General features: G+C 36.2%; 1 protein-coding gene across 8 annotated transcripts in view; it reads right to left on the bottom strand.

Annotated features, from left to right (window-relative positions):
• ERC1 (ELKS/RAB6-interacting/CAST family member 1) overlaps nt 1–26,233 on the bottom strand; it is a 293,295-nt gene that overhangs the window by 111,842 nt on the left and 155,220 nt on the right. For 5 of the 8 annotated variants that reach the window (XM_085229906.1, XM_085229899.1, XM_085229916.1 and 2 more), the window contains 2 exons: nt 25,848–25,983; nt 8,671–8,802 (listed from right to left, as the gene is read on the bottom strand). In XM_085229906.1, coding sequence (XP_085086032.1) covers nt 8,671–8,802; nt 25,848–25,983 — 268 coding nt within the window. The remainder of the gene's footprint in view (nt 1–8,670; nt 8,803–25,847; nt 25,984–26,233) is intronic. The other 3 variants (XM_085229922.1, XM_085229932.1, XM_085229943.1) reach the window with 1 other exon arrangement.

Below are 26,233 nucleotides of genomic sequence, written 5' to 3'. Positions count from 1 at the left end.
GCAGAGGGACAGCTTGACGCGGAAGTGCATATGAAGCAAAGGTGCGTCATTGAATTCCTCCATGCAGAAAAAATAGCACCCACTGACAATCACTGATGCTTGCTGAGATCAAACAGTGGATGTGAGCACAGTGAGGCAGTAGATAGTGGATTTCAGCAGCGGTGACACTGAGAGTGGGTCACGTTCAGCAGTGCAGATTTTGAGGAGTGCAGCATGCATGCTCTTGTTCATCACTGATGAAAATGCATAGCTAACGGTGGTGGCTATTCTGAAGAACAGTGCTTTGTAGCTGAGAATTTGTTCTATCAAATAGTGTTATTGTGCTTTTTGTATCTGTTGTAGTTTCCACAGAAATAAATAGGAAGCATTACTTTCAGAATAACCAATACATGTAGATTTATGTGAATCTACAATCATAGGAAACTGTCTTGTGTTTATCTTCTATAACTAGCAATGAAGCTCTCCAGCCCCTTGGGGACACAACAGCAATTACTTTGTCTAGAAATAACGTACAGTATTGCAAAAAAAATTGAATTTTGATCATCATTTAAAAAGACTATAGTATAGACAGTAGAATTTAGCATACTTAGCACATTCTGTGCAACTCTGCACAAGCATTCAGCACCATTTATTACAGAAGAGAAGGCCCCAGGGAGACCTCATTGCAGCCTTCTAGTACTTGAAGGAAGCTTATAAACAAGAAGAGGATTGACTTTTTACATGGTCTGATAGTGATACGAGAAGGGAGGATGGCTTTAAATCTAAAACAGGGTGGATTATAGTTAAATGTTCGGCAGAAATTCTTTACTCAGAAGGCAACGAGGCCCTGGCACAGCTGCCCATAGAAGCTGTGGATGCCCATCCCTGGAGCATTCAAGGCCAGGTTGGATGGGGCCCTGGGCAGTTTGAGCTGCTGGGTGGCAGCCCTGCCCATGGCAGGGGGTTGGGGCTGAGTGGGCTTTGAGGTCCCTTCCAACCTAATCCACTCCACAATATTACAATCTGAACAACCTCTTTAGAAAAGTGGCTAATGCATTGTATTGCACCCACAGCTATAAACAAGGACCTCCTTAAAATAACTTGGCCTATATTTGATTACATCTAGTCTGTCAACTGCTGTTAAGGTAGCAGCAGTAACAGAGCCAAAGGAAGCCTTTCAGCTCAGACTAATTATCCAAGGATGTAAGTAATTTTTCACAGGGATTCTGCAAACCACAGTGGTTTTAATGTTGCTGCATTTTGGACAGTTCCATAGAATCACAGAATTGCTCAGGTTGGAAAAGACCCTGAAGATCAAGTCCAACCGCAACCTAACCATACTACCCTAACAGTCCTCTGCTAAATCATGTCCCTGAGCACCACATCCAAATGTTTTTAAAATATATTTATATTTTGTATTATTTAAGATAATAATAATAATAAAATAGTCATCAAATCATCATTAATATATCTTATATAATATTATTAGTAATAATTTAAGATAATTGTTTCATATTATCTTGGATGTTACTGTGGCAGACTGAAGTTTAGACACAGCATAATATTATTCATAGTTACAGACTGATTCTGAGAATTCTGAGAAAATTCCTGGGATGACAGATTAACTCACTACAACTTAGTGCAAAAAATATAATACGTTAATTCTGCATTCAACTTTAACATTCTTCTCAAAAGATATTAAGGATCATGAACAGTTACTACGCAAAAGCCCATCCACATACATAAAGGTTGCACATGTGGCTAAAATATAATTGAAGAAGTGCAGTCTTGTTGGCAAGCTCAGGGAAGTTTCCACCTCTTCTAGCATGTGGAAGCAAATCTTTAGCATTGTAGTTAATAGACAGCAGTGAGCAGAATTTAGCCACAACTGCAAAGTAATCCCACAGTTCTGAGCCAACTGAAATAAGACTGAAATTCAGTGACAGCTTTGAAGGAATCTGATGATAAACAGCAGTACAGCAATGTCTAGAACTTTTTGATCAACAAGAAATGTTTCATGAAGAATCCTCAATTTAATTAGTCTGAAATCTGTCACTCTTTTGTATTTCGCTGTAAAAAAGAATGGTAAAGAAAGAAATACAATTTCTTTTCTTGCACTTCATGTACTTCATGTATTTTGATGAAGAATCAATTGCCAAGAAAAAAAAAGTACATTTTTCTAATTTTTGCATTTAATCTACAATTCTAATGAGCTTTTCTAAAGCCTTAATCTACATACTCTTGTATTACACTTGCACCTAAACTCACAATTTAAGATCACGACTGAACATGGAAAAGAAGTTCCAAATGGAAAAAGTACAAGTTTAGTTTTATGTAAATATTAAAGTATTTGCTTATGTCCTTAGAAGCAAGAACTAATGTAAAATCTGCATGATTTCCTCTTTCAAACCAAATTTGAAGGCAACTCAAGACTTTGATTTTTATATGAGCCAGACCAGATAAAGTAGAATCTGGAAGTAGGCACTTGAGAAAATGCTATGTTGGGTAAAGAGGTGCGAAGATGGAATTTTCTCTAAAATAAAAGAGATATTTGAAATCAGTATTTACCTATTAAAAATAAAAATGAAAAAAAATCTGAACAAAACCCTTGTAAAATCAGTATTTGCATCAAATTTCCCCCAATATTTCTCATTTCATTAAAAATATGATCTATATTGAGAAATGCTCACTAAACACTTTGAACAAATTTATCCTTTTAGGGTCCCCAGTTCTCCTAAAAGTTCTCAAATTTTGCCCACTTTCCAACTTTGTGAAACAAGTTAAACAAAATTAAAGGATTCTGGGCTCCTTAGAAGTATTTTTGCCTGTAAAGTTAAAAAAAGATCTCTGTACCAAAGTCATTGTTGTTTATGATTTTCTATTCATTGCTATTTTCTCTTAATTCTCCACTGGAGAGAATACAATCCCTCTAGCCCCCCAGCTTGAGGGTACCCATAGGTACAGCTGAACACAACTAAGACCAGAACAAAAATTGTGCAGTTTCACCTCTTAGAAAGTATATTACTGAATAAAGAAGGAATTCCATGTTATTCTTGACATACTGAATCAACCTTTCCATGTAAGGGGTGTGACTTGACATAAAACTGGATATTTTTAAAGGAAGAGGCTACACAATCCATCAAAATACTCTGGGGAGAAGAAGAAAGTTAAAGGAGAGGCAGCACTTCTGAAACTACTGCCAACAGCTTTGTTACCATGGACACAGTGCATGGTCACCCTACCTAGCCAAAACCAAAATACACAAAAGGAGGAAAAAATTCCAGACTTTGAAAAATGGCAAGACTATATGTCAGGCTGACCACTGAGATTAAAAGCTCTTAAAACTATGTATATCAGAGGAAGAAATTCAAATCTAAGTTTCTAGCTCAGATTTCTGTTACTTAATATGACTTAAATACACATATGACTTATATGTATATACATACACTCAAAAACCAGACTGAGTTTTGCAGAAAATATTCAAGAGAATTTGAGCCAAAGAGAACGTAGACTGCTTAGAGCAATCAGTGGTAAGCTATGCCAGCAGCTTCACCCCCAAAACATAGCTTGGAATACTGCCTTGATTTCCAATCACTTGTTTATCAAATTTCCCAGTGAGAAATACAGAAGGACACCCAAAAACACGAGTTAAAAGCAAACTGTCCAGCACGTGTTACAGAAGAGCCAGAATTTTGACAGCAGTGCTCAAAAAACTACAGTGCTCAGAAAGCTGTAAGTAGGTGGTTCATGAGAAATCCTGCTTCATATTGCCCACGTACAAGGATCTATAGAAAGTAACTAATGTGTGAGACTTTGTGCTGTGAAATAACTCAAAGTGTGTTTTAGAAAATATTTCATACCTATTCCCGTAACAGAATAGCACAGCAAAAGGGAGATGTATTTAAATTTTGCATTTTTAGAAAATACTAGATCATAATCAGTGCTGAATGTTAGGGTCCAATATAAATTAATTATGTTGTAAATGCATTTTCTATTTTTACAAGAAAAGGTAGTTAAAGTAATGTATTTTAGGAAGATAAAAGAACCAGAATGGCAGATTTATGGCAAAGGCAAATAAGAAGTATCACCCAAAACTTGGCTAGATTTTCTCTATATCGACTTACAGATAAACAGAAAAGACTCTAAGAGGCTGTACTCAATATTCAAATCTCTGCAGCCATTACATTACATACAGTACATTACAGTAGTGAAATCCTGATGAACAGGAGATGGGGAAAAAGAGAGACAACTCGTACGAAGGCTCCAGCTATCTATGAATTAGCAAACAGACATGGTATTTGAATTGTGCATACATGACAGAGAATTTCAGAAGCCTTGTTGTAAATAATTTTTACATGTAATATGTGCATGAAATAAGATTAAGTCCCGCCAAAACAATTTATAAAGATATTGGAAAGAACAAAGTAGTGTATGACAGCATATCTAAGCAATGTGTTACCATTGCAATACTCAGTATCTAATTTCTTCTCAAAAGGCGAGGCAGACACACCTGCCATGTAGATTAAAAAGATAAATTGTATGAGCATAGATATAGCAATTTATAGGTGTCGGTTTATATACTTGAACTAAATTAAAATTTCCCACTGAGAACCCTAACTTCAAAAAAAGGTGATGGGAAAGTGTCAAAATCAGACTGCTAAGTCAGATATTTCAGTTGAAGTAGTGACTTAAAAAAGCAAAGAATCGTGGCTAGTCTTTCATTTATGTATTTGCCATAGCGATTTAGGATAGGGAGTAGATGTTAGCTGACACTGTATAGATTGAGACTGCACTTAAGCAGAAGTTGATATTAATGAGAGAACAGTTACACTGTTTATCAGCAAAAATGCTATCTACATTCAGAAACTACAGCTCTGCAAATGTGAAGGAAACTGAAGATAGAGAATAACATGTTGCAGTCAGACTCTGCACCATCACGCCCTTAAAAATAGCAGCCTATTGTAAAAAACAGAATTCAACAACAGCTTTAGGTAAAAACATTTCGGTACTAATACTAATACAATCTTGGTAGAAAATGATACTAAGAATTTCCTGTGTCCTGCTCTCACAGTTCCATGCTTCCTCTGGTGTGCCTTTGTCCTGTTCTGGGGGACCAGATTAGCATTGGTTCATTGGTTCAGACTGGTTCATGTGAAAATATTCAAAAAAAAAAAAAAAAAAAAAAAAGAAAAGAAAAAGGTAAGTTTAATAATAATTTAGGTAACTTCTTCATTTCACAGCATGGCCTCAGGAAGACTCAGGCCAGTAAAACTGAAGGGATGTTCACAGAAGTATGGGGATAAAAGTGAGCAAAGAGAAAGAGGGCAGTTGCTAATTTCTTGTCTCTGTGAAATACGAACTATGCCCTTCAGTAATTAAGGCTTTAAGTGCAAGTAATTGTAATATTGTGTTTCTTGAGACAAGGACCTAGCACTACTTATTACTGATCGACGTTGAATTACAAAATCTGAACTTCTGTTTCACTTTACCCCACAGAAAGGGCCATGTTTTTTCATGAAGACAATCTTCTCAAGCATTGTTCTTGGAATGGTCCTGATTGTGATTAAGTTGATATGCAAGTTAAACTCCTGTCTTCTACTACAATCTTTCAGAAAGTATTTATTAAAAAAAATATAGAGGTCTCCATATACTTTCAGATGTACAATCTAATATGTTGAACTAATGGATTCAGCTGCAGTCCATAGCTATAATTTACAGTAATATTTACATACAGGATTCAACATGTAGAACAACAAAACCAGCTGAATGTGTTGGAAATAAAGAACTTGAACATTAAAGAATGTTAAGAACATTCAAGCCTTTATATGTAAGAAGATTTATCAGTTGGAGACATCTTGCAATACATAAAATGAGTGTTAACACTGATAACACACTGCCATAGTTAACACACATTGCCAGGATATTATCAAACATTGGATTAAATAGTGCAAAGTTTTAGTCTGAAATGGGTATCTGAGAACCATGAAATCCTAGGCAGCTTCATGGACAGTGTAATTCAAAAGCAAAGCTTGTTAAATAGCAGAAAATCACATTATCAAGACGTGATGGAGGGTAGGATTGCACAACACAGGGCTACAAAAACAACAATACGTAATGGGGCAGAGGTACACACAGATGAGATGTCCTCATACCTTGAACCACTTAAAGCCAAAATGGTTGACCTCATGCACTGATTCATTAAACAGCTTCAGACAGGCAGTGAAGTGGTAGAAAACAAGATAAACAGAAGAGAGGAAATAAAAAGCATGCAATTAAAAGAAAATTATAATCATTTTGGACAATATTAAAATTTCCAACTCACGCATACAATTTGTATTTGGCCTAAGAATGATATCATCACCTGTAAAGATCAAAAGATTAATATCCTTCACAAAAACAAAGCCTTGCATTTGTAAAATTGCAAAGCTGAACCGAAGGACTTCTGTCATAACTCTAGAGAATATAGAGCGAAGCAGGCATTCTCTTAAGTAATCGAAAAAATGAAAAACATTTGAAGGAATGTATCCCCCTCACATTTGAGGTGATAACCAGCTACTTGCCATCACTCCATGACTTGACTATATCTAATAAAGAACAACAACTGGGCAAACTATTGGGCACAATTGGGTAAAACAGCTATCTTGTGGCTGGAACAAGACTCTCTGGTTGCTTTTCTATGTGACGTTCTATTGGTCATTATACTGTATAAAGTATGATGTGCCACAGAGGGCAGTTTAGTTATTCTGCTGGACTAAGACACAGCTGTCATAATCAGTGATGGTGTGAACTAGAAGTCTTCCTCTTGTGATCCCAATGGTTTCAAATCCATCCTTCTTCCTCCTCACTTCCATACAAACTACTACATCCAAATTCTTTTCCTGTTTAAGATGCTGTTGCCCATCATATTCCAAAAATCTTTTCCGACAACTCATACTTCTCTTGGCTCTTCTCCTCACCTCACCTCTCAACCTTTCTCAGTGATCCTTATGGCTTATTGGCCCTCTGACAGCACATTTCCATCACCTTGCCTCATCATACAGATTGTATGATGCCATTCAATCTATTTACCCGCTATTTTCCCTTTGCATCAAGCTCTTACCATATGATCACATTGTTTGCCTCTCATAAGGCTTTGCTGGTGAATGTTTTCAAAAACCATATTGGAAATTTGTAGATATTCCCTAAGCACTTATCACTTTCCATATTTTAGTTTTAGGATGTCTCAGGTATAAATAAGATTCCCCTTCTATAACAGTTTCCTATTTTACTAACTCAGACTTAACTCTTGTCCTCTCCATAATAAACTTGCTTATAGCAGATAGACAACCACTAGGACTTCATGCTAATGGGCTAAGAACGAGTCCTCCTTTCTATCCTGCAACTGAAAGTTTCCTTGCTATTTGTAGAATTCCGCAGGCTTCTCTGCACTCAAAGAACACCACTGTCACAGTCCTCCAACAAAGAAATTAAAACATTATGACATCATAGGTAACAAATTACATGTTATTCTGTTTACTTGTGCACCTCAGCATAGAACTTGCTCTTTTGTGAGATACATATATTTCTGAGGAGGAGATCTCTTCTTTTATGTGGTGTTCACTACCAAGGTAACATTTCTATGAGATACATTTTTTTTAGAGTTTACAAGAAGTTTAGAAAGAAGGCACTCTTGAAAGTAAATTCCATAAAGTTATCTAGAATCTTAGGATACTTTAACCAGAATTATCCTCAGTATGTTTACCAGCAAACAGTTGATACTGACTGTAGCATAAAGAGCAAGAGTTGCTTTCTTCCTGAAAACTTGATCATTAACTAAAAAGAGCATAAAGATACACCTTGAAAGAAGGTGATATAAGAATACATGTTGAAAAAAAAAAACCTTTAAAAATGTTTTAAAGTGTAGTTAGTAAAATCTTTTTCATTTAATTAACAGAAAGAGAATACATCATTGCAATTTAACTGACCAAATGTCCCTGTTTGCTTATTATGGTCAGGAGAGGAACAGACAAAACACTGAAGAAGTTCACAAAAAGCACAGTAAGAACGCCAGGCTCAGCTCCTTATACTTCAAAAGATTCATCAAAATCTAAAGAAAGTTTATTCATTAGATATGGAATGTTTTCTTAGTGATTAATTATGGGAGTCAAAATCTGGTCCATACATGATTCTTCAGGATATCTAACCCATGACACAGACTAAATTCAGGCACAGAAGTTTACACCTGTGGTTTCAACACGAGTGTGTATTTTCTGTGTGTACACTTGCCTTAAATAAAGGGTTTGTCTTTCTATCCAGTAGTTGAGAGACTGTAAATGAAATGAGATTGTGGCCCCTATGCATGACCATGCTAATAAAATTCACCTTCTTTAAACATGCACAATGAACAACATAGTGAGTGTAAGCATGTTTACATACAGGATAGCTTTGATAGGTAAGTTTAGTCAGAAGAATTATTACATAAAATAATACTTAAAAGATTAGGATACCTTGTATTTCTTTCTTTTTCTATTTTTCTCAAAGAAAAAATCACCTGTGAAAAACAAATCTTAGCAGGTTTTATGGGTTTTGTTACCCAAACTTGAACAGAGATAGCTGATCAAACAAAACCATCTATGTTTCACAGTAAAGCAGTGGAAACAATACTTTACTGTTTCCTAAGAGGACTACCAGTGACTTTATAAGATTGCAGACCTGTTTCTCAGCATTGATCCTGGCTGACTCCTCTTGTGCTAGCACCATTTCCCGCTCTGCAGTTATCTGAACACTTTCTCTGAGTGCCTCTTCCAATTCTTCAATCCGATCATCCTTTTTACGCAGATTGTCCTGGAAAATGATGGAAGACTAGGTGAAGAAGACTTGTTTGGAACTATAGCCTTTCAGTCAACCATGTTCTATGCCAAGCAAAATGTGATTCTCCCTACCAAGGTGCAATTGCAGGCAAATTATCTTCACGCAAGGGAAAGGAAGATGAAGTGATGCAAGAATAGGAAGAAGATCACAGTAAAGAGAAGGAAAAAGCTAGCAGAGTAGGACCTCAAAGCAAGAGGGTTTGCCCTCTCATCAGGCACATCACAGTCTTGTCAGATTAAACAGAATAGCTAAGCAAGTTTTGCTTGTGAATGAAGATTAGTAAGCAGTTCCAAAGAAGGAGAGTAGCCAGAATTGGTGGGAAAGCAGGCAAGCAGAACTGTCCATTTGCTCACACATTCACCAGCAGGCATGGTAAAATGGGAAACAAAGCACTGCAGACTTGCAACTTGCTATTTCCAGGTTAAGTGGGAGAAAAGCAAACATCAACCAAACAGAGTTTTCTCTTGTTCAGATAAGACTTAAAGGAAGTTTTTTCAACAACTATCTAGGAATTAAGAGTGGCAGCTTAAACCTCAGACAGCTAAGTATCAAGACCATCTGAAAATACATTCTTCAATTAAGAACATCTTCACAGTTGCAGGTTCAGAAGCCCCACCTATAGTCAAAGACCATGGAAGGAAACTCTCCTCAGAAAGTATATGGTTTAATTGGTAATAATATAATTTTAAAAATGATATTCAAAATGAATGGCATTCTTATTTATATAGAAGACCCATAATTTCTTAATATTGCTAGGAAAATAAATGTTATCTTCTGCCTCCCCTGTAGTTCTGCTGTAGTAGCTTGGACAAAAGACTGCACACCAGGCTGTCCCCAGGAGCATGGCTGCTTAACAAATCCATCAGAAATGACCAGCTTGATGGAAGATTTCTGCTCTTCTCATCTTGCAGATCAATTTAGATCATATGGTTCAGATCAGATATTAGTGCATGTTTAAGTTAATGCAAAGGCTTTTTAAATAGCTCAGCAGTAGTGGAAGAATCAAATATTTTTTCCCTTTGGTTTTTGCATTTCCCTTTTCATCAGGTTTACTCCTTAGTATTCTGTCCTGACTGATATTTTCCACTGTTTCTCTGTGCTTCACGCCACATAAAGATTAAGGATAAAGACAACTTATTTGGAAAAACAAACCAAAACCAAACCAAACCAAAACTTTGTAATGCTAAAATGAATCACTGTAATTCTAAAGAATGAACCTTATTCCTTAATTGCTGGTCCCCAGGACTTTCAGTACATCACCAAGGATAGTGCCATATGAGCACCAGTTCTGGCAGTCTCATCACTTCTGAAGAGAATTTTCCAGCAGAGATGCAAAGCTTTGTATCCAAGCAGTACAAGACTCCTGGCTCCGCTGCTCTTACACAGAGAAAGGCTAGTTCAACCACTAGCAAAGGCAGAGAGATTTGCCAGGTTTTACAGATGGACAAACTTTCTGCTGTTGGTTAGTTTCCAAAGCAGATTCACAAGGCAAGTAACCACTGATTTCTAAAGACACAACTGGAGAGATCTTCATTTAAAAAAAACCAGAGTTTAATATTTCCTAAAACCTACCGAAACACTGACAAAGTCTTCCAAAACTACTTCATGGTTCTGATTAGTCTAACTGAAGATTCAAAAAGAAACTCAGTGCAGACTTGAAAACTATTTACTCGCCAATCTACATTCCGTGGGAAACACAATTGTAATTCTTGATATTATTCATGGATAGCCAAGGAAGTGTGAAAGTATACCTCTCCATTTCAAACAACAGAAGTGGAGATGATGCATTTGAACAGCTGCGTGTAAAATTGAAACTAGTTTAAAATAAGAGTGTAGAATGGAGCGCTGTGACATGTATTGTATGCCCACCCTTCATCATCATAGGCCAACATTTAAGAGGTTAATTCAACACAGCAAAGTGCTCTGTCCAGACAGGTGAATACTTCAGAGACAGGGAAAAGAGTAGCTCATGGTATGAAAACTCTGCAATTCAGTACCACACCACCTGCACTTGAAAAGTCTACAATTACATAATATATTTTTTTCTAAAATAATACATGAACTTTTATATATAGACTGGAAAGTTGCAAGTTTAAAAAGAAGACTACAGTGCTAGAAAAAAAACCAAAACTGCTACAAATGATGAGTTTAAACTTCTGTCAAATGTTAATTACCCATCTAATAAATTAAGTTTGGTTGCAAACATCCACCTTCTGTCTCAAACAAAAAGTTCAAAAAGGGGTGATAGTTTCTTGCTTGCTCTTAACAGTGCCACAATGTGTCTAACCACTTTACAAAATCACATCTATGCCTGGAAGAGCAGAGGACTGCTGTGCAGTCAGACACCAGCAGCACCCGAAAGTGGAGAATGATTTCAGGAAACTTTTAAATAAAAGTTTTGTTTCCATCCATTCTTTTTCCATCATGAAATGATCAGTATTTGATTGTAATTTTTTTTAACACGTGCTGCTGTTTCAAACACAACACTCCAATAGAGAAAAAAGTAAATGAAGCCAAACCAGCATTTGCCTTTTAACATACCAGCAATGTTTTCCCAATTGCTTGGCTCAACAGTCCGAAACATGATAGGCGCATGTAGAACTTCAACCCATGCTGCTCCTGTGGCTTTCCTCTTTTTAATTACATGAAATCTTTTATCGCTATTATGAGAAGCAGTAAACTTCGAAGAAAGTATTGTATAAATTGTAACTGCCATTACCTATTATGTCAGGAGTTTTCTACAGAAACAGAATATTTTGACATTTAATTCTACAGATTGTTCTGGAAAACCAAGACTAAACTAAAAAAATGGAATCTACCAAATGGGAAGAAAATCAGAATTTTAGAAAGGAAATCAGAAACCTTTCAACATGAAGAGAATACAAATATGCCCTCTTGAGATGAAGAGGCTGTGATAATACAGGCAACTTTACTGCAGGAAAAAGAAAACTGTTATCTCCCAATTTTTCACATGCTGCTGAAGCAGGTAACCCCAATAGTGAAATATATTTATTCTCTTAAATAGGGGACTAGAGCACAACTTGCATTACTTCCTACATATAACAAAATGTGACACAGAGTGCAAGTTTCTCACTGGCTATTCTGATGAAATTGCAGAGTGACAGACCATAGCAGTTTCCTTTCACGAATCTTATACACGACTATACAGAAAGAAAAAGGAAGTGTTACTTACCTGTACAGTAACTGGATTCTTTGAGATTCATTACCTACCCAAACATCTCCATGACCCTCACTCAGCTCTGCGCCCAAGTCCCGTATGTGTGAGATTCAATGGCAGAGAGGGAATTAAACATGGACAGGGAGATAGCTCTGCCTTTATGCTCACTGGTGACACCACAATGAAAATGAAAATCCCAGTCGACACTGTGGGAGTGCCAGGAGTTCAGGCACAATATGATTTTTTCTACAAACACTATGGATCCTGCAGCTGATCCGTATGCAAAACCCATTCCAATACATGCCTGTCTTAAAGACTGAAAGGAAAAGGAGGTGTGACTGACACACATTTCTGGACTTTTTATTTCACTTCGGGAAGGAAGTGGTGGGATGGCCAAGTGATGCATGTTAAAAGGATATATCAATTTAATCTTCCCTTCATTTGTTTAATGTGTTATCTGCCATGTCATTTTATGAAAATGCATGAAATAGGATGCAAGTTTTCACCAAGGCATTTAGGTTCAATTAAAGCTGAGGTATCCTGGCAAACTTCTGTGTAACTGCATCTTTGTGGCTTAATTTTACTGTTGGAATTGAAATTTAGATGGATTTCTCTGGTTAACTCTTGGGAAAGATTAGTTAATAATCTGAGAGGGCACTTAACTGCTTCTTTTGACTGTTAAAAGGATTCCTAGAACTAGCCAATCACCTAGGTAAGGAAAGATCATTTTCATATATTTAATTACATAATTAATGAAATTAAGCACATTTTGCCCTTTGTACTTCCATAAATAAGAAAGGAAGAACACATTACTGCAGTGTTGGTTGCACTGCTGCACTGCTAAGCCCAGGAGGAAAGATGCTATGACAAAATCAGAGATCTAAACTCAAGAAGAGAGGAACTGATGAATATAAATTGAATTGTTCATGAATTTTTGCTGTTCTTTCCACTGAAAAATACTTGTAAAAACCTGAAGGCCTTTTTAAGAAAGGCTTAAGTGAATATTCAATATTGTGGTATCAAAACGTGGAATTAATGCCTCATTTTATTTTGGAAGCAAATAATCATAATTATTTAAAACTCAAGAGAGTATAGTGGACCTCCTTCATTTGGTTCCACATGCTGCTAAACTACTTGCAGAGGTCTCTGAACAAGAAAATAATGAAAATTCATCACTCATAAATGGAGAAATCTGTCTTTCACTGATGAGATTCTTTTGACTTACTGGACTTTCAAAGAGAGAGATATACATATAGGGTAAACATTGTGGCATGGAGGTTGGAACTTGATGATTCTTGAGATCCCAAGCCATTCTATGACTCTATGATGATTCTGGGATTTGCTGAAGAAGATGGCAATAAAAAAAAAATACATGCTGTCTTGAAGAGTGCTTGAAGAGCGAAATAAAAAAAGACTATTAATTCCTAATGGGGGAAATACCTGTAGGGTAGTTTATAACTTGGTTCCAAGATGTACATAAACATGGATCCAATATTAATGATTCTGAACACAACGTTAGCAGAGGCAAACACTTGTCTAATATCTGGTTCTATATATATTGATGGGCATGATTTTGAAGAAATGATAACTATCAGTGCTAAAGCTAATATCATCAGTGTTGCATACAGATGCCTTGACACTCTCAAATGATGAAAGAACTGAAGTGCAGAGTTTGCTTGTGATGGTGAAACCTCTATCTGTCTGGGCAAAAGTTGGGTAAGCAGAAACATTAAATTCATATGATGTCTCTGTCTCTCACACAGTGAGACAAAAAGGGCTTCTTCCTAAGTACAGAAACAGTATATGTAATTACCACAAGTTTCTGAATGAAAGGAACAGTCTGAGAGCTGAAAAGAATTGCCAAGTAGGAGATCCTCAACTAATGTTTCCATATCTTTGGCATGCTCAAAGACTGAGATACATGATGACAACTCATTAGGACAACATATGTCAACATCTGGAAAACTGTGTCTGCCAAATAAGACGCATGAATTGGAATTCTAGCCTGACAAGTTGCCTAAATGAAGAAAAATAACTTCAGGAGACAATAGGAGAAAAATTGCAATAGAAAAATTTCATTCCATCAGGGACTGAAAGGGAAGTGAGATGAAGCCGGCCCAGCATTGCTCTCAAAACATGAGGGACTGCAGAAGGGGTTGAACACATTCGCTTGAGAATGCTGTAACAAAAAATGAGAAGACGTGTACACCCAGAATATATGTGCACTTGTGGATCATCAGTTGCAGGAAAAAAGAAAAAATTCTAGTAGAAAGTGTTTAAAAAAATATGATTGGATTAGTATATTAACAAAAAAAAAAAAAAAAAAGGACAAAAAAAGCATAACAAGGCCAACAATTTATGAGAAATAGCCAGTGAATTTCTGTTTTGAAGGAGAAAGGTACTAGAAAAACTGAGTGGTGTTGGGGACAGCATAACCCTGTAGATATAAATGAGCTATAAACGATGCTGCTCACAAAAATATCTGCTCTTGTACATGAGAGGACTACACAACTTAAATGTTACATGTGCACTGACTTGAGAAAATCATAAAATATATTCAAGTAGAGAAGTTACTAACATGCTCAGTAATGAAAATGAAAAGCCGTGTAGCTTTTCTACCCTGCACAAAGTCCTCATGGCTTTCTACCAGATGGCTATTAAGAAGGTCTTCATGGCTACTATGGGGTAGGTTAGTAAAATATGTCTATAAGACATCATGACAAGTTTATGATGGGAAATTAGTTGAGTGTCAAGATTACTTACACAGAAGCTGACTGAAGAGTTAAGCATCTATTAAAAAAAACAACCACGCTCTTCTCTCCATGCGAAGAAAATAAATATGGTACTAATTAATCTATCAAGCATTATGTGAACTCACTTCTGTTCTCAAACATATAGGTCACAAAGAAGCAGTAAAGCAAACACAGAGGTGACAGTGCTATACGATAGCAATAGCACTAGAAGATAGATATAACTGAAAGTAATAATTTTGAAGTGTATCACGATGTAAATAGTATTCTGCATGTCACACGTATAACCCTAAAGGCAGAATGTGCATACATTTTTCCCTAAAACACATTTACATGGAAGAAAAAAAAATCACGAAAAGCCACAAAACATATCAGCAGTAAAGGCACAGCATAACAGATATTACCTAAATACATACACATTACTATTAACAGATCCACTTGAAATGAAGAGGAAATAAAAGGTGAGAAAAAGATCTTAGAGCAGAGAAACAATTTCTGGTGTCTGTTTCTTGAATATATAGAAAGCCCTTAACAAAATTTCTGTATACTGCTATTACTACCTGAAATACTGTTTAGAAATGTTTCTGAACATTATCCAATGTGTCTACAAAATGTGTGAACGGTGCCAGCCATTCAAACTTTTTTATTCCAAGATATGTTATAGGCTACCACTCACAGCTGTGTTATTTTCAAAAAACATTCCCAAAACATAAAGCATTAGCAGCTATGTGAGACACACAGAGCTTGCAGGTAGTAGTAGGAAAGGATCCTAATCAATACCAATTGAATGCAGTATCCATCATAAAGCTCTGTATTTCCAGTACAAAGTATGAACTTAAGTGGAATTTCACTGCAATTTGGATTAGTTAAACACTGTTTGAAGGAGGATGGAGAGGAAGGAGAAGAAAAGAACTAGCCTTTAAGGACAATATGACACAGAGAGGACTAAAAGGGAATGGCAGAACAAAATAAATAGATACTGGCAACTTCTCTTACTGATAGCTACCATGTTTTTTGATACTTCTTTCCTCTTATTCCAACCTAGGTATGCTAAATGCAGCAATCAGATAGGCATGCTCATTTTGTATATGCACTTCTCATTAGTAACAACTGAGACAGGTCAATGCACCTTGTCTATACTAACAACCAGGTTTACCAGTTAGCAGCTTATGTAGGGTGCCAACAGCATTAAAATTCTGCTTCATCTGTTGCAAACTACCACACTGATAATTTTAATACCTACAGGGACTATCCTTCTGTGTAACCATACCAGGTTGCTGCACTGGTGATTGGAATAAGACCTAAGGCTGACAATACAGCTGTGAAAATGTGAGAAAGGCAACAGATTTCTCACTGTATTTCATTTTTCTGTGAGAGATTAATCAGGGAAATACTACTGTAAAAACATTTCTTCTTCATACACAAATCAAGACTATGACTCAAGGCACCTCAAGTTCATATGGGACTCCAACAAAAAACAGTGACAGTTCAAACTGCACTATTAATAAGTTTGAAACCATAAGTTATTCCCTTGGTATGCCTTTATTCCACTAAACTCTCCTTCGCAATATTAGTCCTGTCAACATTAGTGTACTAATACATCACAGCTGCTGTAAGATCCACTTTTCTTTTGTTCACGTATCAAAAAAACCAACAAAAAGCAATCCTGTCATACACCTTACCCCGATAATTGTTTATTACGTAGTGTTATTACAGTGTTATGTACAACTAGTAATTCAATAACTATGACTAATACTGTCCCAAAATGGACAGAGTATCCTCAATAAATTGACAAGTCAGAAATTCTGCCTCATTTAGAGAAAATACTATATTTGCCATGTTTGACCAGGAGCATTGCCTCTATATAAAGCAATACATAGTACCATACCATCAGGACATTAAGACATAGACACTTATAATTCAAAAATTGCTTACAGGTTAAGAGTATCCAATGATTCTCCAAAAGGAGAAAGTAAAAAGAACATGAATGGTAACTGGAAAACTGTACATTAGAAGGGCATGAATGAGTGCTGGTACATTGAATCCTATTAACTTTTATTCTCTTTCCAAAAGAGGCTTTGGAAAATCATCTGACCTTAAAGATACCAAGACTTAGAATTCAGGTATCGGCAACAAAAGATGTTGAATTGCTGGAAGCATTCAGAGAAAAGCAATTAAGCTGGTGAAGGGCCAGAAGAGTTATAGGGAGTGAATGAAGGAACTGGGATTGTTTAGTGTAGAGAAGGCTCAGGGGAGATTTCATCGGCCTCTACATCTACCTGAAAGGATGCTGCAGCAAGGAGGGTGTTGGTCTCTTTCCTCAGGTTACAAGCCTCAAGTCGTGCCAGTGAAGGTTTAGGCTGGATATCAGGAAGAATTTCTTCATGGAAAGGGTGGTCAGGCATTGGAATAGGCTGCCCAGGGAAGTGGTGGAGTCCCCATCCCTTTAAGTCCCCGTCATATTTAAGAGACGTGTGGATGTGGTACTCAGGGTTTAACAGTTTAATAGTGGACTTGATAGTATTAGATTGATGATTGACTTCCAAACAAAATGATTTTATGAAATGATTCTATGAGAAAACAACACAATGTCCTAAACTGAATTTGCTAGTGAATTTTAACTAAGTATAGACATTTTCTAGAATGTTAAGGAAATAATCCCTTAATCATCAGTAAGAGACCAGGTGATACAAACACAGTTTTTTCCACCACCTATTCAGATCCTAGCGTACCTCAAACGAAATGCAACAGCTGAAAGGACTAATGCTAACTATTTCACAGCTTCTATCAGTTAGGAATACATGACTTGTAGCCTAAGCCTCAATGCCAGCTAATATTTACATATCAAAGTAAGAGCAGTTGTTCTGTTACATGTGAAGAGCATGTAAACTTCAGCTAAAGAGGAAACTTTAATAGGGAAAGTGCTAATTGAAGAAAGAATAGGCTTCTTTCTACGGAACAGAACAGTAGATAAAGGATAATTTGGATGCCTTGCTAAGCAAGATTAAGGAATAATACTGAATTAGAATGAAGTGAATTAGGTTTATATGGTTTATATGAGATCAATCACATGAATATTTTTGAAGCAAATACTGAAGCACTAGCTGCCACAGATATATACCATAAAGAAAAAAAAATCCATGTATATTATAATTATTTCAAAATAAATTATAAACAATGTCTTCAGCATGACCTCATCTTCCTCTTATTTTGTTGGTCAAAACAAGAAAAAGGCAGAATAGCAACTTTACTAAGCAATGAAACTACAAAACGAGCTGCAGCAACTGGACATTTTTATTCCTGGGGAGAGATGAGTTAGAAACAATTTTCAACGCAGCAAGTAAAAACAAGAAAAGCTTAAGGGAGAAAGAAAAAAACAGAAGACGGAAAAATGCGAATTTATTGCCATTTCTCAGGCTCATGAAATAAAACACTAAAGTGAAAAGAGAGCTGTTTTTCCCCTTGAATGTATTCCTATTGTTTTGCTTAAATCTGGCCCTCAAATGTTTTCTGCTCTCAGGAGAGACCTCCTCACAGGAACCACACCATGTTGTCAACAGTTACATTAATCTCTCTGACAGTTTTTAGGAAAGGAGTTTGAACTCAGATACTAATCTTGGAAGAAAAAAAAAAAAAAAAAAAAGCCCTTGCAAAAAACATCCAGTGGTTAAGGTCGCTGGCATGCACTCAGCAGCCCAGTCTTCACAGTCCTTAGTTTCTAGCATATCATAAAGGGTACCAACACAGCTCTTCGCCAAACAGGCAACAGAGTACAAATAGCAGGTTTCTTCTTCCACTGACACCTAATGTTTCTGCAGTAACAACTGGGTGAAAGTGTGTCTGGAGAATAATATTCCTGAGGGATCACAGAGAAATGTGAGGATGTAGGGAGTCTTCTTTCCTCTACGAAGAACTCTCAAGCTTTATAATAGCTTTCTCTCACTACAAATCTCAGTTTGGAAATAAGGAAATATCAGGAAAACTGTGAGACTGCTTAATTCCAATTTGTAGGTAGTGACTTTCAGGAATTTTTTCCAGCTGCTTGTTCAAAATTGCAGAGCATTTTTACATTATATAAGAAGACAAAATAACACGGTTCATCTTTTTAAAAGAAGGGAAGGCAGGGTGTTACGTCTGGCTTGAACCTAATACATGCGTGGTAAACTACACTGTAAAGTGAAAACAGAGCAGATGGCTAAGTGTCTGTCCAGGAGACACTGATCCATTCTAAATATCAAGTCTGTTCTCATGCTTAGTTTCTGTGAATGTTATGGTAACAAACACTCTGTAAGGATTGCTCTCACCTGGTCAAATATAGAAGGCAATTCCTTAACAATTCCTTCATGGTATAAACTTCTATTACATAGAAACTACAGATTCTGTCTCTATAAGAGCTGCCAAATCAAATTAAAGAACAGGACTGTGTATTTATTCTGATCCTCAAAAACGTGTATTAGACTTCAGTGGGAAGAAAAACATACATCTCCCTCCCTTAACACAACCGAACAATTCATATTGTGAGAAATATGTTCTGAGACAAATAATTTTCTGTTCAAAAGTGCACTATTTTTGTTGTGGCTTCAACACACAACCCTACACAGGGAAGCAATAACGAAGTTGCTTAGACCTTGTAAGTACATACCAGAAAAAATGGCTTCACTAAAATTTGAGATAGGGCTGCCGTCACAGGGTGTCACAGCTCACAGTGGAAGAAAATTAAACCACCAAAATCTCAGAAACATCAGAAAACTCAAAAATAAGAAAGGTCACTTTTTATTGGCTACTGTATTCTCTGCCTGTGTGCAGTTATTTAGAAAAACAGCTATCAGACTTGTGTATGGAAAACCAGGAGCACTGCTATTTGACGCAGACATACTCCTTAAGGCTGAATGAACAAGACAGCTTGCTTTAATGAAACTCCTTTTAGTAAATGGAGAACCTACTGTTTTGCAAAGTCCATCAGGTCCATATGTAGGAGGATAAGTCATGAATATGACTAATATTCCCAATAACAGAATCTCATATGAGCAGATGCTGCAGGACTTTACTTCATCTCTTCTTATTAAGAAGTTTTTCCCACCTTCTCCACTTTACCTTTCTACAATTTATTAGAAAGCCTTTATGATCTTCCTTGAAATAAAGATGCACTTTGTTACATCAATAGAGAAAATGGAGGAACTTTCTCTTTTAGTTAGAGGATCACTTTTGCATGCACTGCTGCCTTGTTGAGATAGAAATTCAGGCATGCCTGATTATGATTTTTAACGCCTGAAAATAGGCTAAAATTCAAAGTAATCCCCAAATAGAAACTTCAGCATAAGTCACAAAAAACCTAGCTATAAGGTTTGGAACTCCTCCCAGACATCCAGGAAAGTTAGGAAAAGCTCTCTTGACAGGGAGAATTATGACATGATAAGAACAAGAACTAGTTTTTCTCCAGGCATCTGCCACAGTTAAATGTTTGCTGTATCTACAGTAACTGCACACACAGAGCTAAAAATTACAACCCTCCAAATAAGCATAGAATATAACGTTTGTGGAATGCTATTTTTTGTACTGAGGGCTGCTCTGAAAGTAATGCCTCCAATTTTATTATGTTGGCCCTCAGCATCAGAGAGTGGAGAATTCGCACCATCACACTGTGTTACTGTGCTCTTTGTATCTTTCCTATTTTCCATGGAAATAAATAGGAGGCATTGCTTTCATTTTTTTCATTGCTTTTTACATATTGTAAAAAGATGGCAGAAGTGAATCATTAACAAATCATGATACACATTGAAGAGACTACTTCATATGTATATCCTGCTTTTTAATGCACAGCCAGCTGCCACAGAACATCTCAGACAAAGGGCTAGAGGGTCAGTTAATCCCATAACTATTTACTGGCTACTACTGCATAGTTCAAATCTAAAAGGAAGCATAATTTGCATACATTCATTCCGTTAAGATTTTTATGAGGCATGATTATCCTTTAAATCCTGTGTTTGCACATAACTGCTGTGTCTTTATTAATAAAAGTTCTGTGTAATACTGGGAGACAGGCAGTAAAAACATGATTCATATAATATGTGAATATAATATATATAATATGTGAATTACAATTACGTTTTTGCTTAATTACTAAAATCTTATAACAGTGCTAAGTTTCTCCCTTTGTGGTAACCTGTGTAATGACTGACAAGAGAAGTTATTCCCTCAAAAATACTAATGAATTTCTTAAAAACTGAATTGCAAAGGCAATTCACATTCTTTCACTGCTTCATATCCCAAAGTTCTGTCCTAGAGGACAGAAAGAATTACACCTAGGATGGAATATACCATTTAATAAAATTAGAGCCACATGAGTTGGTGACAATGACACCTAGTCAGACCCAGGCAAGAAAAACACTTTCAAGGCTGGGCAGCACTCAGAATTATCCAGCAACAGGAAGGCGTTATGTCCTTCCTATCGTAGTAACTGAAAAGTACTGGGAGATGAAGGGAGAAAGAACAGTTTGATCTGAATAATTCTCAGAGATAGATCTGAACTCAGTGAGAAAACACGTCTGATATGCTGTGTTTTCTGTAAACCTGCAGATGCAAGAAAGCATAAAAAATGGATTCTACCACGCTGAAATTCGGTATCTGACAGCTCTGTGGGCCTTAACATGTCGAGCTGTGCTATCTAAGAGATAAAAAAGAGTACATTCCACTCAGCTGGCAGGCTAGGATGGAATCTGATATGTCAATGGTCTACATGGAAGAGGAATTGCCCTGGAACTTGACACATCCCCCAAAAAACGTGTAACACCATTTTACTCAGCATAACCAATTTGCTTCAAAGCTGATGATGCCAAGTAAGTTATGGAGAAAATCTTGACCTTCAAGTTTAGAGTTCTTTATACCTGTTTCTTCGGGAGCTCTGTGTAAAAAAGTCACAGATTAAATTAATTACAGGTTAATCACAGATTAATTAAGGCTGTACATTCTCTCTTTAAAACAGCTGAAGTAAGGTAATCCATCTTCTTCATCAGAGAATGATACCATCAACCATCAACAGATCAGACTAAAACACTTCAGCTATATTACCCTCAAAATCTAATCAGCATGTCAGGATGAAATTCTCCAGTAATTTAGGCTGCAAATCATGGAGTTTTACTCGTGTTTTCAGATTTTTGAATGTTGATACCGACTTTGTGTAGATGCCATTGTGCTTTGTTAGAAATAGTTTCTGGCATATAAAGAATTCAGAAAGCTCATTTGATAAGAAGGTATTTTGTTACTTATCCATTTCATCTGTCTTGCTCTTGATGCCAGTAAAGTCATAACTGAACAAAAAGTGTACCTGACCCCCACAACCTGCAAATTTGTTTAAACTGAAATTCAGTTCTTTCCACTATGAGGATATTTTAACTACTGAATACTCAGTAGATAGAGCTGCTGTATAGTCACAAGAAAAAAAAAAAAACCAACACATGCTTGTCTGCTTGCATATAATTCATAGATTAGGAACAATATATGAAATTATTCAAGTTTGGATGCGAAAAAAAAATTATTAAATCTAATTGGTACTGCAGATTCTAATTAAAGCATTCAAATGTATTTTACACGACTTCTGGATACACGGTTTTCCAGCAGCAATTTGCTGGATAGTTACTGCAATATACAGACAATATTAGACAACTCTGTGCCACAAAGTATTCAGAAAACTTCATCTGAAAACTCTGGAAGACACTACAAGCAAAAGACAAAAAAATATACATACTAATCCATTCACCTTTCTTGAAATTTCAGCAAGCATTACATTCTTAGGACAAGACAGCATATCACTTCCTTTTCACAATAGCCAAGTTTTTTTGGTGTTTTTTTTTTTTTTTTTCCTCCAAGAAAAAAAATTCTACTCCAGTCCAAGACCCTCTTTTTTCATACTGTTTATAGACCAGACACTCGTTAACCTCTCAGATCTCTAGAGAGTTGAGGTTTAAGGGAACTCAGGAGGAAAAGACAAATTTGGAAACCCATTTATCCAACTCACTAGAATTGAGACATTATGGTTTTCATTCTTCCCCCACTCCCCAAAATACCGAATTTCCATCATCAGAGCTTTCTGAATAAACGAACATTTTGTTACTGAACTCAGGAAGAAAGAAACCACATGCCTGTTAGGGACAGAGAGAGGAGGAGTGGAATATGTGCTTGGGAGCATGTTTATTTGACTGGATTGCAGACGGTCAACCAAAGAACATGCAGATCATATATTTTTAAGCATTTCATGATGTCATATTATTAATTCCAGCCAAAACCACCAAGACCAAAATTATCTGAAATTGGTGCTTCTGTGTCCTGACCCCAAAGCCAACAATGGTTGTATAAAAAAAAATAATCTATGTTCCTCTCAAGTTTAATATTTTGTTTTAATCAATTAGAAGGCAGTGCCCTTTAGAGCATCTACAGAAGACAGGTCTCCTTAGCTAACAAACTAAAATGTGGTCCCGGGTAAATTTTACTTTCAGGAAATCAAAATGTTGAAATCCTTGAGAGAGGGAGGCTATAAGCAGAGGGCTCTTCTAAGGAAAGGAGTTTTTATTGAAGCTGTCACTTGTCATTAAACACTCCATATTTTACCATAGCTTGATATTTTCATTAGAGCATACAGACCTTTTTCATCCGTGAATGAAAGCATTCCCTTCAGCCTTGTGTTGAATATGAGGAAAGATTCTTTAAAATTGAGCCCACCCAAACGGGACAGTTACATTCACAAAAGCAGAGAATGAACCAGGGAAAGTCAAGTAATATTAACACTGTGGTAACTGACACAATTTAATATTAAGTATCACACGCAACTTCAGTCTTAAGTTCTCACATGCATTTGTTAGTATCTATATCTCAGAAATACTTGCATATGATTATAGGGAAAGCAGCAGAACTACTGAAGACATGACAAAATAACACTAGCGAAAATGAGAAAAACATGAAATAATTTGGCTTCCTCAAAAGAAACAACTGTATTTAGCTCTAGTACCTAGATGTAAACTGTTTATTGTGATATTTAAATTAAAAAAAAAAAGAGGAAATAATGTACAATTATGCTAAGTATGCTATTCTTAGCTCCATATCTATCCACTATCTATCTCTACCACTAAAACACTCTAAGTAAAGAATTGGATAGTACATTGCAAGGAAAACTGTACATTCTCAAACAAGTCTGATACAAACCAGCACCATTCTTTTAACTTGTCAGTTTCTGAATGAAAGCTGTCTCATGCTGCCTCCAAAGCTATAAAATCTCTTCAAAATATCAGAAACTTAACTAATTTTAATAGGAATCAAAGTTATCAATAACTGGAATATCACTGTCCATCCATTGCTATGCGTAGCTGTACAAACACATTACATAACTTATTGTTTCTAAAAAAAAGAGTAATTTTAGTATGCTAACAGGAGCTGAGAGAAAACAAATGTCAGGCTTTTTTCAGTGCATTCCATTTGTGTAACAGAAAAAAAAACAAAAAGTGAAAGAATAATGTCAAGGAAAAAAGCCAGTTGGGTAAACCATGCTTTAAAAGAAATAAAATAAAGATGAACACGTGTGATAGTATCATTTGATAAGTACAACAGGAAAATAGTTAAATGACAGATGTCAAGTACTACTTACCTTTCCAAACTTAAAATACAGATTTATACAAATTGCAGATTAAAATTTTAACCATATACTAGATTATTTTTAGGAATTTTAAAAGACAGTTCACTAATACAAGGAGGATTGTGTTATTTGAACTTAAGCTGCCACATAACAAGAGCCTTGTGCATTGCCATAGCATTACAGCCACAAAACCCATTAGCAGATGTAGAAAACCCACATCCCCATCTTTTAAAAAAGCGTGTAGTTATAAAATTATTTTCATACACTTGGAACTTAACTATTTCAGTGCAATGCACATGCAGGACTTGAACTAAGGGGAAAACCACAAAATGGTGCATCTGAGAGCATTCCACATGGACACATGTTTCTGCGGTTCTTTCAAAAGTTCTTAAAGAGTTGAAACCATCCCACTGGAATTCCACAGAACAGAGTAAAGAAGTATCTGTTTAAATTAAGGAGGGGATTTGTCTTTGCTTGTGAGCTATTAGGATTTATTCTATGTCTTTATTGTAGTTTTAGTAACAAACACAGCTGGTACCAAGAACCAGGATTTAACCTAGGATAACAAAGAAAACAGCTTTGAGAAAGCATGCTCTCTAAAGATTTTAAAAAGAATTTTAACAGATCTCAAGAGTAGATTTTGATTCTCATGTTTATTTTCACTCACCAAAAGGAAAGCTGCTTTTGTAAATTTAAGAAATCACAAGAAAAATATTTATTATCTTCTCTCGGAATCATGCAGCCCTCATTCTATTTCATGGCAACAGTTTAATGTTTCTATGACAGCACTTGAAAACTGAACTGCTTGATAAACCATCTACAGCTGTTATCAACCTAGAGCAGACTGAAAAGTATTTCAGTTGGTTTCATACCGGTGACTTTGTATGCCTAGACAGATTTGAGATAACCAGAATTCGGTGTGGCAGCAGCATGTTATGATTTCTTACAATAATGCAAACTGTCTAGTATGCATTCTGAGAGTTCATGAGGTAGAGTAGGTTCTTGTCAAGTAACTCCGAGTAAACACAGAAAACAAGACCCTTCAGTTGCCCCACAAAAATTTCAATTTACTGTAACAATACTTACTTGCTTATTTTTCATTTGCTGAAGAAAAGGAACAATATAAGGTAAAATCAGCTAGGAAAACATACAAAACAGCAAAATAATAAAGCTTTTAGAAGATTAGCAAAGAAAGAAATGCCACACCAATCTGAATGTTGAAATGATCAAATTATTTCAATGATGCACTTCATAACTGAACTGAGAGTAAAAACCCTTTTTTTCTGAAGCCATGAAAGAAAACAGAAAGGCTGCTTTCTTTGAAGAGCTGTAAGATAGATGTCTTTTTAAATAACCAGTAAAAAATTTTGTGTGTAATGGCTATGAAAATAGATCAGTAGGTACAGCAGGAGGTGATGTAGATTACTGGCTCATTGGCCACATTGCTTTTATCCAATTCTCATGTTACCTGAAGCTGTTGGGAGCTGTCATTAAGATTATCCTCTCGTCTCCTGGCCTCCTCCAGCATTTGTGCACTCTTCTTCTTCTCCACTTGCTCTTTGTGCTTCAGATTTGCAACTTTCTTATTTTGATCTTTAACTTGCCTGTAAGAGAGAAGAGCATTCAGAATGCAGTCCAGCTTCTGGTCAGGCCTTGCAGTGCTTGTGAGCTGGACTGGCGGAGGAGTGGTGCCCTCAAATACAGTCACTTTGCACATGACAGAACTATTTATCCTCTAGTGTTACCATCAAATGTTAAGTCAATCTAATGAACACATCATTTTACTCATTATTATTAGCTTAAACGTGAAAATTTCTGAAACAAAAACCTTAAAATAACTATTCAGTATAAGCT

Source organism: Meleagris gallopavo, chromosome 1 (assembly GCF_905368555.1).
Source record: "Meleagris gallopavo chromosome 1, MGAL_WU_HG_1.1, whole genome shotgun sequence".
Taxonomy (NCBI): domain Eukaryota; kingdom Metazoa; phylum Chordata; class Aves; order Galliformes; family Phasianidae; genus Meleagris; species Meleagris gallopavo.
This window is presented reverse-complemented; position numbering and strand designations above follow the sequence as displayed.